The 13,167-nt window shown below is 38.9% G+C and overlaps 1 protein-coding gene across 1 annotated transcript in view; it reads left to right on the top strand.

Annotated features, from left to right (window-relative positions):
- LOC124554728 (venom acid phosphatase Acph-1-like) overlaps window positions 1-13,167 on the top strand; it is a 265,787-nt gene that overhangs the window by 249,376 nt on the left and 3,244 nt on the right. Inside the window, exon 6 of the mRNA XM_047128374.1 lies at window positions 8,370-8,587. Within this exon, the coding sequence (XP_046984330.1) occupies window positions 8,370-8,587 (218 nt within the window). The remainder of the gene's footprint in view (window positions 1-8,369; window positions 8,588-13,167) is intronic.

Genomic DNA, 13,167 nt, shown 5'->3' with positions numbered 1-13,167 from the left:
CTGACAGAATGCCATTTACCTCTTAAGAAGTCTGTTAGCCTCTTATTGAAAAGCCTTTCTAATATTTTTGAGAAAAGAGAGAAGTGCCAGTGGTCTGTAGTTGGAAATATCATCTTTGTTTCCTTTCTTGTGTAATGGCTTTACTTTTGCTATTTTCAAACATGAAGGAAAAGTTCCTGTAGCAAAAGATAGGTTACATAGGTGGGTTAAGGTCTCAGTAATCAAGTCCCCACACTTCTTTATAATGAAATCAGGTATATCATCTACACCTGCAGAGTGTTTCATTTTGAGACTTTTTATTGTAACCTGTACTTCTTCTACATTTGTTGGGTACAGAAACATTGATCTACTTGAGACTTTTTTCCCTGTTTCTGTATGCTGTTTTCTATTAGAAGTCTGTTGTAGTAGTTTCTCTGTTACATTTAGAAAATAGTTATTAAACATATTAGCTACTTCCTGTGGGTTATTAATGTTTTCCAAGCCAGCCTTTAATACTATATTATTAACTCTACTTTTGAAAGATTTGGTTTCTTTTTTTACAACTTGCCAGATTGCTTTGGTGCTGTTTGAAGCATCTTCTATGTATTTGTCATTGTCTCATTTCTTTGTCTCCTTTATTATTTTATTTAAGATAGATTTATATTTTTTAAAGTAACTATCAAACTCCTGAGTTGTGTTTTAGCTTCTTGCAATATTGTGAAGGTACCATTTTCTAGCACAAGATTTCCTTATACCACTAGTCAGAGAGAAATTAAAGGAACAATGATGAGGAGAAATTTTTATAACAGAAAAACAGATAGTGTTGACAGAAAATGTAACTCTTTCTTAAACATATTCCTACAGTACTTTGTGTCATTTTCCCCTGAAACAAATGAAAGTCACAACTGAACTGTGGCAAGGATAAGGGGTAGATAATTCCTGGGATTAAAGTATTTTGTAATTCAGAGAAAAAAACAGTAGCCAAGATACTGAACTCAATTATCACAAGTATTGTGAAATCCTCTAATCTGTCATTAAAAAAGTGAAACTCATATACTATGCTGAAAAACTAAAACAGGTGAAGAATAAAGCAAAACGTTTTGGATCATTATTAAACAAGAAACAAACAAAATAGTGATCCAAATGTAATTATGTGGCCAGAAAATAACTCTGGGAAAAAATGGTAACACTTTCAAGTCATTGGAGACCAAATCCAGTGACAGCTTCTTCACAGAGACAGCAAACATGGCACTTAGTATTAAATAATCAAATACTGATGCATTAGATTTACTTGTGTAGACACTGCATACACCTCCAATAGACATTAGTTTCAAAACTACTACTTCTAAGGAGATTACAGAATTCACCAGGTTACTAAAAACTAGTAATTCTGGCGGCTATAATGGTATTTTGTGCAGAATGAAATCTTGGTGATTTTATAGGATATGAGATTACCCTTAAGCTGTCTTTGTAATCAGTCAATGCCTCGTGACATACTTCCTGACAGACTTAAATATGCTGTGCTTACACATATCTACATTTATTTATTTCTCATATGGCATACATCATAGACTCTCTCTTTCTCTCAAGAGCCAAAGAAACTGGTACACCTGCCTGATATTGTGTAGGGCCCCTGTTAGCATGCAGAAGTGCCGTAACATGACATGGCCTGGAATCAACTAATGGAGGGAATTGACACCATGAATCCTGCAGTCCTGTCCATAAATCCATAAGAGTATGAGGAGATGGAGATCTCTTCTGAACAGCACGTTGCAAGGCATCCGAGACATGCTCAATAATGTTCATGTCCGGGGAGTTTGGTGGCCAGCGGAAGTGTTTAAACTCAGAAGTGTGTCCCTGGAGCCACTTTGTAGCAATTCTGGACATGTGGGGTGTCACATTGTCCTGCCGGAATTGCCCAAGTCTGTCGGAATGCACAATGGACATGAATAGATGCTTACATACCTGTCACCTGTCAGAGTCATACCTAGACATATCGGGGTCCCATATCAAACCAACTGCACACACTCCACACCATTACAGAGCCTCCACCAGCTTGAACAGTCCCCTGCTGACATACAGGGTCCATGGATTCATGAGGTTATCTCTATACCCATACATGTCCATCCACTCTATACAATTTGAAATGAGACTCGTCTGACCAGGAAACATGTTTCCAGTCATCAACAGTCCAATGTCGGTAAAGTTTTGTGTTATGCAGTCATCAAGGGCACACAAGTAGGCTCTTTGCTCCGATAGCCCATATCAATTATATTTCGTTGAATGGTTCATACGTTGACACTTGTTGATGGCCCAGCATTGAAATCTACAGCAATTTGTGAAAGGGTTGCACTTCTGTCATGCTGAACAATTCTCTTCAGTTGTCATTGCACCCATTCTTGCAGGATCTTTTTCTGGCTGTAGCAACATTGGAGATTTGGTGTTTTACCAGATTCCTGATATTCACGGTACACTCTTGAAATAGTAGTACGGGGAAATCCCCACTTCATAACCATCTCGGAGATAGACATTTTTCATCTATGTGTTGGGTTGTTTGCTTTTCAGCTCCACAGTCACATTTTGGAAATTGTGTTTTTACAATTTATGGGGGGGGGGGGGGGGGGGGGGGGGGGGGGGGGGTATCGAACCTTCTGCCATGGCCAGTGTGTATTTGGTTTAATGCTGCCCACACTTTGCGTGATTAGTTGAAACCAGGAGGCTTCTATATGATTGTGAAACTTCAACATTGTGGTAGGTAGTGGGCAGTGCTCTTTGCAGTGTTGTTCCCAGACATTGTGAATGTTGAAGTTTGAGTGCAGTAGTGGTACTGAGTCAAAGAGGACAGCCATAAAGTAGGGGCAATTTTGTTGTGCTGCTGATAATCCGCATACTGTCATTTGGTACATCAATCTTGTTCATATGTGAGCTATTAACCCATTCAGGAACACAGAATTCCACCATCCAACAGATAAGCCCATCTCTTGATGTATGAAGTGTATTTGCTGTGGAGCCCCCAAGAGCTGCCACACAGTTTATGGATGTTATTCCTTGTCCTCATTTGACCTGTGATCTTTGCCAGATGCCCCTTGTAAGAAAAGTGTCCTATCCACTCCTAGGTATTTAGGGTAGTTGTTATGGTTGAGTCACTTCCCTCTGAAGTTGCAATTAAGCTCTCTTCTTGCTGAGCAGTCACAAATGTGGAAGCACGATACGTCATTCTTAGCTGCGTTCAGTGCTGTCTTCATTTGTGAAAGTAGTCTCTCAGCATCTATAAGTCAGAGCTCAAGGTGTCTTCTGCAGCCTCAAATGATTTGTGCTATGCAGCTATAGCCCAGTCACGTGTGTAGTCAAACTCATCTTCAACCTGCAATGTGCATTAGTGTTGCGTATCTCAGCCATTGCAACAATAACTTTAAAAAAATTGTGGTACAAATGGCTGTTGGCCTCTCCCAGGAACAATTTCCAAATCACCAGTTAATTCAAACTTCCGAACCATGTTCTTCAACCCCACTACATGGAAAGAGGACCTCTCTTTATTTCTTTAGTGCGTAGATACTTATGAACAGCAGCAGCACTATTGCTGTTGTTTTGATAACAAAATTTTATGAGTAAAGTCCTGCTCACTTTGTCCAGAGCCATGTTGACTGCCTTCAACTGTAATGCATATTGATGCTTGTGTTTTAACCCCATGTCTCCATACCAGTACCCACCCCAAATGCCAATTCATGACACTAACATTACTAACAATGCAAATCCTGCACCACACAGTCTGAACATCATTCCTATAAAGTTGGGTACCCATATGGTTAATAGTTTTCCATCTACACTGGTTGAAGTATCGGAAGTTTAAGTATAACCACCCTGTGCTACTTTTAGTGTCTCATTTCCTAATCTAATTGCTGGCCACTGTGGCCTAGCAGTTCTAGGCGCTTCAGTCTGGAACCGCGCAACTGCTAAAGTCGCAGGTCCGAATCCTGCTTCGGGCATGGATGTGTGTGATGTCCTTAGATTAGTTATGTTTAAGTAGTTCTAAGTTCTAGGGGACTGATGACCTCAGATGTTAAGTCCCATAGTACTCAGAGCCATTTGAACCTAATCTAATTGCCTCAGCATTGCCTGATTTAATTCAACTACATTCCGTTAGCTTTGCTTTGCTTTCGTTGATGTTAATCTTATATCCTCCTTTCAAGATACTGTTTATTCCATACAACTGCTCTTCCAAGTTCTTTGCTGTCTCTGACAGAATTACAATGCCACTGGCAAACCTCACCGTTTTTATTTCTTCTTCCTGCACTTTAATCCCTTCTTCAAATTTTTCTTTGGTTTCCTTTATCGCTTGCTCAGTGCTCTGATTGAATAACATCTGGAATAGGTTACACTGTTTCACTCTCTTCTCAACTGCTGCTCCCCTTTCCTGCCCCTCAACTTTTATAACTGCCATCTGGTTTCTGTACAAGTGGTTTATAACCTTTTCCTCCCAGTATTTGACCCTGCTACTCTCAGAATTTCAAGAAGATTCCATCATCATTTAACCACACAGTAGATTTGCATCCCCTTGGGAAAAATAATGGCTGTAGTTTCCACTTGATTTCTTCCATTCGCAGTACCAGCACAGCAAGGTCACGTATGTTCGTGCAGAGACAGCCAAGTTAGGATGGAGGTGGGATGTGGATGCCCGGGTGTGCTAGGAAATTTCTCAAAATGAGAAACATAACAAGAACTTCAGTGCCACATTTGCTCCAAGCCATATTACAAAGAAATACAGCAAAAGGCATGTGCTGTGGTGTTATGGGGCTGCCGCAGCCATTCTGAGGGCGTGATGTCCTAAAATAGGAGCCAGCATACCATCTAGTTGGGAGGAGAGGTGGTAGGTGAGAACAACTGTGTGTCCTGAATGCCTCTAGCTGGCCTGCTCCAGGTCCCTCATATGACGATTTCCAGCTTTCCTATTGGCTGGCAGTGTGGTGCCTGAAGATGTCCTACTGTCAGCAATGGCTTGAAATAGTGTCCCCTGTCCGCAGTACCCACAGTTGGACCATTACTCACGTAAACCAGCCATGGACCAAGGCACACCAAGTAACATCTGGTATGACACACCCAGGTCCAGCTACTGCCTAGCCATAGAACACAGTACTGAAATCACAAAATATAAGGTGATAAAATTTTGAAAGAAAAATTCCCAAATTCTTGGGTTTTCTTCTCAGTCTGGGTGCTCACCAAGTACAGTTTGAAGTTACAAAGCCAGGTCACCCAATCATCAAGACTGATGCTCCTGCAACTACTAAAAAGGTTGCTGCCCCTCTTCAGCAACCACACATTTGGTTGGCATATCAACAGATACCCTTCCATTGTGGTTGCAAAAACGGTATGGCTATCAGTATTGCTGAGGCATGCAAGCCACCCCACCATGGCAAGGTATGTGTGTGCGGGGTGGAGGGGGAGTGGGAGTGGGGGAGGGAAGTATTTACTTAGATTTTATGTGATGATGACATTGTTCTTGTTGCAGTTCCCATCTACCAAGGCAAGGCACAAGCAAACCACTTATAATTACACACCTATACACTCATTCCAATATTTTGAAATGTGTTAGAGAAAGTGGCCTATGACAGAATACTGACTCATTTAACTGAGCAGAGCTTGTTAATGGCCTCTTAGTTTGGGTTTTGCAAGGGATTACCCACAATGAAAGAGCAACACAATACCTCATAAATGAATTACTAGCAGTGCTGAACAAGAAAATTCTGCCTCATTTAACTAAGCAAAACTTGTTAACTGCCTCTTAGTTTGGCTTTTGCTAGGGGGTGTCTACTGCAAAAGCCATACAATACCTAGCAGCACTAAACAAGAGCATTTATCCTGTTGGTATATTCTGTAACCTGAAGTATTATGGCATTAATGGCATCCGTCCTGGTCTCATTAACAGATTTTGTTCCCAGCATGAAACAAACACTAGAATGGGGAACACAATAGGAGTGTCACAAGAATTGGTGCTGGGCTAACTCTTGTTTCTGATCTGCATAAATGATGTTCAGATTACTTCAATGAGATATTTAAAAACTCTAATATTTGCTGATAACACAAGCATATGAATCAATGATATAAACTCAGTCATAGCAGAAATAACTCATATGATAGCAGGTCGTGCTTACAAGTGGTTCACAGCTCACAGTCAAGTCTAAATGTCACAAAGGATCATATTATGCCATTTCACACTATCAAAATGCTTGTTAGTACCAGAAGTAGACACTAATGACCATACACATTGGGTAAAATTCCTTAGGATCCAGCTAGATAACAAGTTAAAATAGAGTCATCACATAAATAAACTAATCAAGAAACTCAGTTCAGGTTGATCAGAAAGACTTCTTGGGTTATCAACCAAGTCATTCTCTGGCAATGTTTCGACAAGTTTCCTATTCATCATCTTCATACATTGTCTGAAAGTGACGAGTAGGAAACTTGTTGAAATGTTGTCACAGAATGACACCTTGACTCGCCTGATAACCCAAGAAGACTTCATCACTGAAATGCATAGAGAAAGCCTTCATTTCCATGTATCAGTTCATTTTTAAGCCAATAGAAGCATCTCTCACTGTGTTGACACAAAGACAAGTGTGTTGGCTTATATCACATTTTTTAGTCACTGCTGTTTAATGGAATTATCTTCTGGGACAGGCACCTAAAGTAAGTATAGTGTTCATTCAGCAGAAATGAACAATAAGAATGTTGTACAAAGTAAACAACCATACATGTTGCAGAAGCCTTTTTAAGGATATTGGAACTGAAGGGGTCAGTGGAAGGAAGTGCTGTTTATTAAGGACTAGTCTGATCACATAATCTGTTGTGTTTTCAAGTACACCACAAGCTGGAAGCAAGTAATTCCTTGTGTACCATTAGAAAATGTTCTTCACTACATAAATTGCATCATATTATTATATTTATGTGGTCCTCCTTGATTTGATCAAACATATAACATACAGTAATGCAAAATGTGCTCTGGTGGGATAGCACTTTCTTCTGCTGACCCCCCTTCTATTCTTACACTTCTTTCCCAATACTTATAATCTTGCATGGCTTTTGTTGCTAATAATAAAAATTGGTTTTAGGTGAACAGTAATTTACACAGTCACAATAAAAGATATAAAAATAATTTTCATACAGACTTTGCCTCCTTGTCTAGGGCTCACAATGGAGTCATGCATTCCAGTGGAAAGATATTTAAAAACCTCCTATCTAACATAAAGAAAGAAACTGGGAAACCCTACCAATTCAAAAGAAAATTAAAAAATACATCACTGGCCACTCTATCTACAAATTATGTGAATATCTAGATTCAAGTATTGAAACTGTTAGCTATATAGCAAGTAGCAGCGTTTGTTTTAAAGCTGCGCAACAAGTTGCAATGTACCGTAAATAGAACTCAGTATTTACAAATGTAAGAAAATATTTTCTTTGAAAAATACCACTGTAATCAAGCAAATACTAAGCTGATAATAACAGATAAACACCACCTGTATAGTAAAACTGAGGAGGCAGCAGATTCTTTTCAAAAGCAACAGTTTTTTACTAATTTACTCAATTAAATTTACATGACATACGCATGAATAACATGAAGCAGTATAGTGATAGTTTATTGTTAATACAGCATACAGATAAGTTTTCATGATTTCCTTGTCTTTTGTAAATGTATACATTGACTCATCCCACATCCCTGAGGATGGTTCTTCTTGATGGGATCTACAAAATATGATGAATGAATAAAGTCCATATTTCTAGAGGCTCACCTTTATGGTGAAATGTACAGAACACAGTGTGTGAATGAATGAATGAAGGAAGGAAGGAATTATACAGTTAATAAAGAGCATCTGTTGCAGTCCAGGTGAAAGTCACTAAAAAAGTGTTCACCATGCTTCAGGAAGAAAGGGAATGAAGAGCTCATCCAGCCTTTAATGTATCATAAATTAGTTCAAAATCCTTTCCCAGACATTACATCCTCTAAGCATAGTTTTTACCATAGTTTTTACCATTGTAATGAACAGCAACAGGTGCCCAGGATTTTGGGTTCACAGTGTAGGGACACATTATACTAAATTGTTTGCATATAAGTATTCCTTGTAATATTCCATGCATATACTCCCAAGTCATCAGCACAGTCATTTCATGTCATACATAGTTCCTAGCAATTGTACAACTAGAAGTACATGGAAGTAGGTAAATTTTCACAAAATTCTTCCACATAACAATTTTTAAAAATTGAAGGAAGTGAACAAATTCACTGATTTTTATGAGTTCAAAAAATGGAATTTTCTTCAGTTGTACATGATTCAAATGCTTTGCAGTGGCTGCATATGTATTCAACCAACAATTTTTCAGAAATTCTTCTTCTTCAGGTCCACTATTAAGAAAAATAGTCAATGACATGAAAGGAAAAGCCGATGGGACTTTAAGACCATCACAAAGAAAATTTTATATGTATGCTGGGCATGACTCAACTATATCAAATTTACTCCTTGCACTGAAAGTATGGGATGAACAAATCCCTGCATATGGTGCACTAATTATGATAGAACTACATCAAGACAAAACGAGTGGAGAGCACAGTGTCCAGGTGAGCACATGTGAAATTTATATTTTCTCACTTTGCCCTCTTATGTGACCTGAAGTGAAGTCTGTAATTTGCTAATTTCATATTAAAAACACACTGTAGAAAGTTGTCAAACCTGTAGTTACAACACTGAAGATGGCAAAATTTTATAAAAGGGAGCACTGCAAGGGCTGTTTGATGTCAGGAGGGCTATACAGAAACAAAAAGAACAGCAAGTAACCACATATACGAAGAACAAATTGGGACTGATGAACTCCTAAATAAAGAGGGTATATGGAGGCAAATGATATAATGCTGGTAAAATGACCAGAATAATTTAAGTAGTAGAGGAAACACTGCAGCACAGCATTGAGATGTATAGTGACATAAGCTTATTCTCATCAGAATAATGTACATAACAGTAACAGGTTGTTGGTAATTATATTTAGTGAGTATTCACTATTGAGTTTGACTGTTTTACAATTTTCATTGAATTTAGCATACAACTATTGAACTCAGTTATTTCGTAGAAGGTGCAGCTCATAATATTAGCAAAAGTTAAACTCAGTTATTTCATAGAATGTGCAGCTCATAGTAGTAGCAAAAACTCAATACTGTATTCTTTACAAACATTTGTGGTTTCCGAAGATTGAAGGTGCATTTCTCTTATACTCATTTTGACTAATACTGGTAAAAGATAAAGTTTTCTATAGCATCAGGCATTCTTAGTGACAAGCTTCATAATTAGAATGTTGAACTATTTTTTAATCTGTGGCAATATTTTACTGACCTATCCATTTATTAGGGAATTTTCCAGGTTCTCAAATAGGTGCACCAGCAACATTTCGAGTTTTGGCACAGTTACGGTATACCTGATAACTGGCCAGGGCATATGAGTGCCACTTACTGTGTGCAGTGTTCCATTGCTGCTTATGTGCAGAAGGTCAGTATTGAATGGGGTGTCCTTACATGGCAAAACAGGATGGACAAGCCCATGTATATTCAATTTAACTGAAGTGCATTAAGTGCGGTAGCTATTCTAAATATGTGATTTTCAAAATGGTACACATGCCAATGCAAGATCATCCACATGTACAGCACCCTCAGAAAAAAAACATGCAGTGGCCTTAGATGCTCATAGCATGATGATGCTCAAGATGAGTACACTGGGATGTTCCACAAAATTGAATTGGCATGATTGTATAACATGTTCCAGGGGCTTGCCACAGATGGTGGGAATCGATCTTTAGTTTAAACTGCAACTGTCCTTGGACAGGACACTATTTCCCTCTTCATACGTCTACACATGGTGGAAAAGTCAGCAGATTCCTGAGGCACATGTTGTCTTTTTGTGAGGGGCATATATACAGAAAAGCTTCTCAGAACTAATGACAGACAGTCTGATGTGGGAAGCGTGACACATAAGTTTCTGCTACATCTCTAACCAGGGTAATTGCTCTGCTGATTGAAAATATTGGTCCACTTAAGATAACAAACTTGGTGCACTTAAGATAACAAACTTGGTGCTTTGTTTCAGCCCACTGTTGACATTGCCTGTAGGGCTATTAAATGTTTATTCACTACTGAAATGATCTTCACAGCCATAAAGTCATGCAACAGGTGATATTCAGCTTCTGATCCACTATAGCTGGCCTCCAATCCAGCCATTTGTAATGTCATGCACATGTGTATACTGCACCATTCCACCTCCTGTAACTCTAGATGCCAAATGGACACAAAATGTAGTCAGAACCTCTATGCTCATGACCACTGCCCCCACAGACTGTTCAGGAACACTGAGCCTAACTGTCCACTGGGCCTATACCTGTCGATCACACTGTCGGCCAAATATGGCCAATCACTGAAGCTTGTATACTACAACCAAATAATGCCCAACACATGGTCATCACCAGGCAACTGAATTACTTCATTAGAATATGGACAGAAAGTTTTACTTTCTAGAAAATGCATACCTCATGGGGGTGAAGAATGCTTCGCAAATACATTTTCCCAAATATGATGTCAAAGTAACAGTAAATGGTTCTTGGAAGAAATAAGACTTATTAAATTGTTTGAGGTGCATAGATAGCATGCACTTGAGGATAAAGAGTCTATGAAATTCAAGTGGCATGTTTAGAAATTATAAATATTCCCAACCCTTCCTCCCACAAATCATCTTACCAGTTGTACCTGGTTTAGATTACAGGTTTCTAACTGTACACATAGGGGCAAATGGAAAAGTGACTGAGGGTTGTGTTTTTTCATGTTCTAGACTTTCTATGAAATTTCAAGAGGGAGTTATGAGAGCAGCAAATCATTAGATGATACCAAGAACAAATAGTGTTGTGCCTTACATTCTCTTGGGTTAGGAAGGCTATCCAATAAAGACTTATTCGGTGAGACCCTCCCCAATGTCAAAACTTGGTTAAGTTCCAATGACTTTTAACAAGTATTTTTCTAAGTCTCAATGAGTGGTAGAATTTCCATTTTGAATAGTGGAGATCGTTGCAAAGAAGCAATGAAACTGAAAAACCTATTGATCTTGATGTAATAGTCAAATTTATAGGCCCATTACAAAACATTGTTATTTAGAATGAGAAATATGAAGTGGCTACATTCACTTGCCAGCTAACACTATCAATAAAAAGATATGCCTCTGACAGCAAAAACTGTAATGTCAATGCAACATATCCCATTCAAGAGAAATTTATGATGTCCTTTAGCACAGATGAACTGCAGGAATGACGCCATATTTTTGGTTTGACTACTTTATAGATTACTAGGTATAAAGCATGGATGTGCAGTTGACAATGTATTTTTCAACACTGTATTTAGCTACAGTTACCACAATTTCTTTCATTTCTAGATGTACACTTTGTCAGGTTTGTATTACCTTTTTGTTGTGAAACTGTTACATATTCAATACATATAATCACACAGTATTATGTTTTTTACTTATAAATTGAGACACAAGCAGCACCAAATGCCTGCTTGAACTAACTATGTCTGACCAATCTCATTTCACTGGAATGCACCCTTCAGTTGGTCATGTGCAGTAAACACTTACCAATGCCTTTACATATCTTGGGATTAATTGGCTGTACTTGGCCATTTTCAGCTGATCAGTTGGTCAGGTAAATATGCTTCCAGTGGACAATCAGCTGAAGAGGTCTTGTATCCAGTGAAATTTTTTTAAGTGCTTTATCTGAAAACTACCTTGAGCAGTTAAACAGAGAACCGAATCGTGGTGATAACATATTAGACCTTCTGGTGACAAACAGACCCAAACTATTTGAAACAGTTAACGCAGAACAGGGAATCAGTGATCATAAAGCGGTTACTGCATCGATGATTTCAGTCGTAAATAGAAATATTAAAAAAGGTAGGAAGATTTTTCTGTTTAGCAAAAGTGACAAAAAGCAGATTTCAGAGTACCTGATGGCTCAGCATGAAAGTTTTGTCTCAAGTACAGATAGTGTTGAGGATCAGTGGACAAAGTTCAAAACCATCGTACAATATGCGTTAGATGAGTATGTGCCAAGCAAGATCGTAAGAGATGGAAAAGAGCCACTGTGGTACAACAACCGAGATAGAAAACTGCTGCGGAAGCAAAGGGAACTTCACAGCAAACATAAACATAGCCAAAGCCTTGCAGACAAACAAAAATTACGCGAAGCGAAATGTAGTGTGAGGAGGGCTATGCGAGAGGCGTTCAATGAATTCGAAAGTAAAGTTCTACGTACTGACTTGGCAGAAAATCCTAAGACATTTTGGTCTTATGTCAAAGCGGTAGGTGGATCAAAACAAAATGTCCAGACACTCCGTGACCAAAATGGTACTGAAACAGAGGATGACAGACTAAAGGACGAAATACGAAATGTCTTTTTCCAGAGCTGTTTCACCTAGAAAGACTGCACTGTAGTTCCTTCTCTAGATTGTCATACAGATGACACAATGGTAGATATCGAAATAGACGACAGAGGGATAGAGAATCAATTAAAATCGATCAAAAGAGGAAAGACCGCTGGACCTGATGGGATACCAGTTTGATTTTACACAGAGTACGCGAAGGAACTTGCCCCCCTTCTTGCAGCGGTGTACCGTAGGTCTCTAGAAGAGCATAGCGTTCCAAAGGATTGGAAAAGGGCACAGGTCATCCCTGTTTTCAAGAAGGGACGTCGAACAGATGTGCAGAACTATAGACTTATATCCCTAACGTCGATCAGTTGTAGAATTTTGGATACGTATCATGTTCGAGTATAATGACTTTTCTGGAGACTAGAAATCTACTCTGTAGGAATCAGCATGGGTTTCAAAAAAGACGGTCGTGTGAAACCCAGCTCGTTCTATTCGTCCACGAGACTCAGGGAGCCATAGACACGGGTTCCCAGGTAGATGCCGTGTTTCTTGACTTCCGCAAGGCGTTCGATACAGTTCCCCACAGTCGTTTAATGAACAAAGTAAGAGCATATGGACTATCAGACCAATTGTGTGATTGGATTGAAGAGTTCCTAAGTAACAGAACACAGCATTTCATTCTCAATGGAGAGAAGCCTTCTGAAGTAAGAGTGATTTCAGGTGTGCCGCAGGGGAGTGTCATAGGA

The sequence above is a fragment of the Schistocerca americana genome, chromosome X, assembly GCF_021461395.2.
Source record: "Schistocerca americana isolate TAMUIC-IGC-003095 chromosome X, iqSchAmer2.1, whole genome shotgun sequence".
Lineage (NCBI taxonomy): Eukaryota > Metazoa > Arthropoda > Insecta > Orthoptera > Acrididae > Schistocerca > Schistocerca americana.
Note: the sequence above shows the minus strand (reverse complement) of the source record. Positions and strands in the feature narration are given on the sequence as shown.